General features: G+C 39.8%; 1 protein-coding gene across 5 annotated transcripts in view; it reads right to left on the minus strand.

The window, feature by feature from the left end:
- MICU1 (mitochondrial calcium uptake 1) overlaps positions 1–4,153 on the minus strand; it is a 285,211-nt gene that overhangs the window by 46,596 nt on the left and 234,462 nt on the right. For all 5 annotated transcript variants that reach the window (XM_011927810.1, XM_011927803.1, XM_011927818.1 and 2 more), the window contains one exon: positions 2,328–2,436. In XM_011927810.1, coding sequence (XP_011783200.1) covers positions 2,328–2,436 — 109 coding nt within the window. The remainder of the gene's footprint in view (positions 1–2,327; positions 2,437–4,153) is intronic.

A 4,153-nucleotide genomic window follows, 5' to 3' on the forward strand; every position in this document is an offset into this window, starting at 1 on the left:
TTTGTATTTTTTAGTAGAGACGGGGTTTCACTGTGTTAGCCAGGATGGTCTCGATCTCCTGACCTTGTGATCCACCCGTCTTGGCCTCCCAGAGTGCTGGGATTACAGGCTTGAGCCACTGCGCCCGGCCGATCATTTCAATATGCATAAAGAAAGTATCTGACAAAATACAAGAGCCATTGATGACAAAAACCCTTTTCAAATGAGGAAGAGAATACTATTTTCTTAATCTGACAATGAGCAACTATGAAAAATCTAATCTAATATCCAATTTAATGGTACAATATTGAATACTTTTCTCCAAAGTTCAGAAAGAAGCCAAAGATGTCCACTCTCATCACTTCTATTCAGTATTGTACTGGTGGTGTAAGCAAATGCAATAAAGCAAGAAAAAAAAAAAGCCATAAATTTTTTTTAAAAAAGGAGATGAAACTATCTCTGTTTGAAGATGAAAGGATTATTTACACAGAAAAACCTGAGGAATCTACAAGACGACTAAGTGAATTTAGCAAAATTACAGAATATAAAATTAATAGATAAAAATCAGTTATATTTTAATATTAGCAGCAAACAATTAGAAAATAAAATAAATTCCATTTATAATGGGATCAAAAGCCATAAAATACTTAAGCATAAATTTTGACAATATATGTGCAAGACCTGTATTAATAAAACTTTAAGACCACTGCTGAGAGAAAACGAGACCTTAAAAAATGGGGAGATATATTATGCTCATTAATTATAAGATGCATTATTACTAAGGCATTGATTCTTCCCAAATTGATCTACATACTCAGTGTTACTGTAATCACAATTCCACTTCTTTTTGTATAGAAAGTGACAAGCTGATTCTAAAATTTATATGGAAATACAAACAACCTAGAATATCCAAAGTAATCTTGAAAAAGAAGACCAAGTTGGCAGCATTTACAATAGCTGACATTTCAGGACTTTCATATATGCTCATATATTCCTTATTAAAAAAAAAAAAAAAGAGGGAGACTATGTTGCCCAGGCTGGTCTCAAACTCCTGGGCTCCAGCAATCCTGCACAATTTTGGTTCACTGCAACCTCTGCCTCCCAGATTCAAGCAATTCTCCTGCCTCAGCCTCCCGAGCAGCTGGGACTACAGGCGTACGCCACCATGCCTGGCTAATTTTTGTATTTTCAGTAGAGATGGAGTTTCGCCATGTTGACCACGCTGGTCTCGAACTCCTGACCTCAGGTGATCCGCCTGCCTCGGCCTCCCAACGTGCTGGGATTACAGGCATGAACCACCACGCCTGACTATGCTCATACAGTGGGTTACTACTCATCATAAAAAAGGATTAAACTACTGACACACGACGGAGATGGATCTCAAAAACATTGAGTGAAACCTTAGAGGGAGTGTACATTTATATAATTCCATTGTATGAAGTTCTAGAAAACGCAAAACTAATCTACGGTGGAAAACTATACAGTACAAAGGTTGCCTCTTGGTGAGTGGGGGCAAAAACTGAAGGGGCCTGAAAGAACTTTAAATGAATCTTGAACTTTAGTTAATATTCATACTGAAGTAATTGGGAGTGAAGTATACTTATGTCTGCAACTTACTTTGAACATGTCAAATAAGATCGATGATAACTTAGAGAGATGAAAATATGCACAGTCATCCGATCAAGCAAATATAGCAAAATGTCAGTTGAGCTGAATATGTGGATGTTATTTAAATAATTATTTCAACTGTTCTGAATGTTTGAAAATTTTCATAATGAAATGTTGGGGGAAAAATTGTGCTTTCAATTCCTCTGTGCTCTCACGTTGCCTGTACAAACTGTAACTGAATTTCTATGAAGTAAGCCAAAGGAGCAGGGGTGCTATTCTCAGAGTCATATTATCTTAAAAAAAGTCTGAATATAAGAAATAAACTAAAGCATTCCTTCTCATCAAAGAGAAGGAATTCCTTCTCTCAAATGAGAAGCATTCCTTCTCATACTTAAATTGTATAGTGACTTTAGCTTCACACTGTATATATAATGACTCTGGCTCAGATGGGGGAAGTTCTGCAGCTTCATGCCCTGTGCCTTAGCTTAGATGCTTATTTTCAAGGTTAGTCATTCAAAGATGGGCACCTGCCCAGACTACAGCCTTAGCACAAGAAAATATATTCACTGAACTTGGCATCTCAGGGTGAAATGCAAGGCTCATACAATGTCAACAAATCAAAACACATTTCAAGGATGCCAAGAAAAACTTACCTTTTACTGTTCAGGAGGGGCAGTCACCTAAGAGATTACAGATCCAATGTTCATACCTTCCAAAAAACACTTTTTGAGTTTCATTACCTTTATCAAGAGATGCTCCAGCCATATGGTAAAAACTCAGTGCAGTGTCCACATCATTAATGTTCTTTAGGAAAGTAAAGAAGTTCTCCACCTCCTGAAATGTCAGACCCTGAAAGAGGAAAGACAGCAAGGTAAGGCAGGACCTGTAACAAAAAGCAGCACAATATGCACAGGCGTGATTCACGTCTGCAAATCAGAAATTTATGCTCATGTCTGGAACAGAAACTGAATAAATTAGTCAAGGAATGTCAAACTCTTAAATAGCAGGGGAACAAAACTCTTGAATTCTACCCTGAGAAAGGCAAACTGGCTAGCTGCTTCCCTCTCACACATAAAATCTGACAAAGCTGCTTACAGTGATGGCTGAGTATCTTAATGAAAATATTTCTTTTTTTCTTTTTTGAGACAGAGTTTTGCTTTGTCGCCCAGGCTGGAGGGCACTGGCATGATCTCGGCTCACTGCAACCTCTGCCTCCCAGGTTGAAGCAATTCTTCTACCTCAGCCTCCCAAGTAGCTAGGATTACACATGCGCACCACCATGCCCAGATAATTTTTATATTTTTAGTAGAAACAGGGTTTCATCATGTTGGCCAGACTGGCCTTGAACTCCTGACCTCAGGTGATTCACCCGCCTCAGCCTCCCAAAGTGCTGAGATTACAGGTCTGAGCCACTGCACCTGGCCTAATGAAACTATTTCTAACTGTGCTCTCCAATTAGACACATTATCAATTATGACACTTCCTAATTGGGCTATAGCTACTCGACCTGTTATACATCTTAAGAAGTAAAATCAGAGTCAGGACTTCCAGTTTAATAGTCTGCTCACAGGCCAGCTGAGCTTTTTGAGGCTTAAGCTAATTAAAGAATCACCAAAGTCAGTGATATGCAGGGGAAGGGTGTCAGTATTTAGCAAAACCCAAGTAATGGGGAAGTTGTTCATTATCTCAATTTAAAAGCTACTCACAAAGTAATTTGCCACTTAACTTTAATCTAATGAAATTCTGTGAATGAAGACTTTTTTTCAAAAGCTGTTCAAAGACTTGCTGATCTCTAATTCTACTTTCTATGATGGATCGAGAAAAAGTAGTTATAGAAATAGGGGCTACTGGGAATTCCTTTATTGGGAGGAAGATTCGTCCTATTTGCCTTTTCCCCGCTTCCCACACATCATGCTGTGATAGAAATAAATGCAGTTTCTAAGTAGGGAAAACACTGGGAAATGTCCTAGATGTCCCAGACACTGATGTTAACGCCTTTTAATGAAGCATCAGGTCCTTAAAGGGCTGCAGATGTAGACTGGCTTCTACTTAGTGCTGCTCCTCTTGCAATTTTCATTTTCCCAAACTGCAGAGCCCAGGAACTCACATCAGGAACTCAGTAACAAGCAAATCTTAATACAATCTACAGTTCTTTCCTGGTACTCTCCAAACTGGGTCAATTTTATGTTTCTCATCTCATCAAACTGAGAGCTAAAAGACTGTATGAGGCTGGGTGCACGATTCATGCCTACAATTCCAGCACTTTGGGAGGCCAAGGCAGGAGAATGACTTGAGCTCAGTGACCAGCCTGGGCAACATGGTGAAACCTCATCTTCACAAAAAATACAAAAAAAGTTAGTGAGTGTGGTGTCGTGTGCCTGTAGGACCAGCTATTTGGGAGGCTGAGGTGGGAGGATCGCTTGAGCCTGGGAGGCAGAGGTTGCAGGGAGCTGAGATCATGCCACAGCACTCCAGCCTGGGTGACAGGGCTAGACGCTGTCTCAAAAACAAAACACAAGGCCGGGCGTGGTGGCTCAAGCCTGTAATCCCAGCACTTTGGGAGGCC

This window comes from Colobus angolensis, unplaced genomic scaffold (genome assembly GCF_000951035.1).
Source record: "Colobus angolensis palliatus isolate OR3802 unplaced genomic scaffold, Cang.pa_1.0 Scaffold12, whole genome shotgun sequence".
NCBI classification, from domain to species: Eukaryota; Metazoa; Chordata; class Mammalia; order Primates; family Cercopithecidae; genus Colobus; species Colobus angolensis.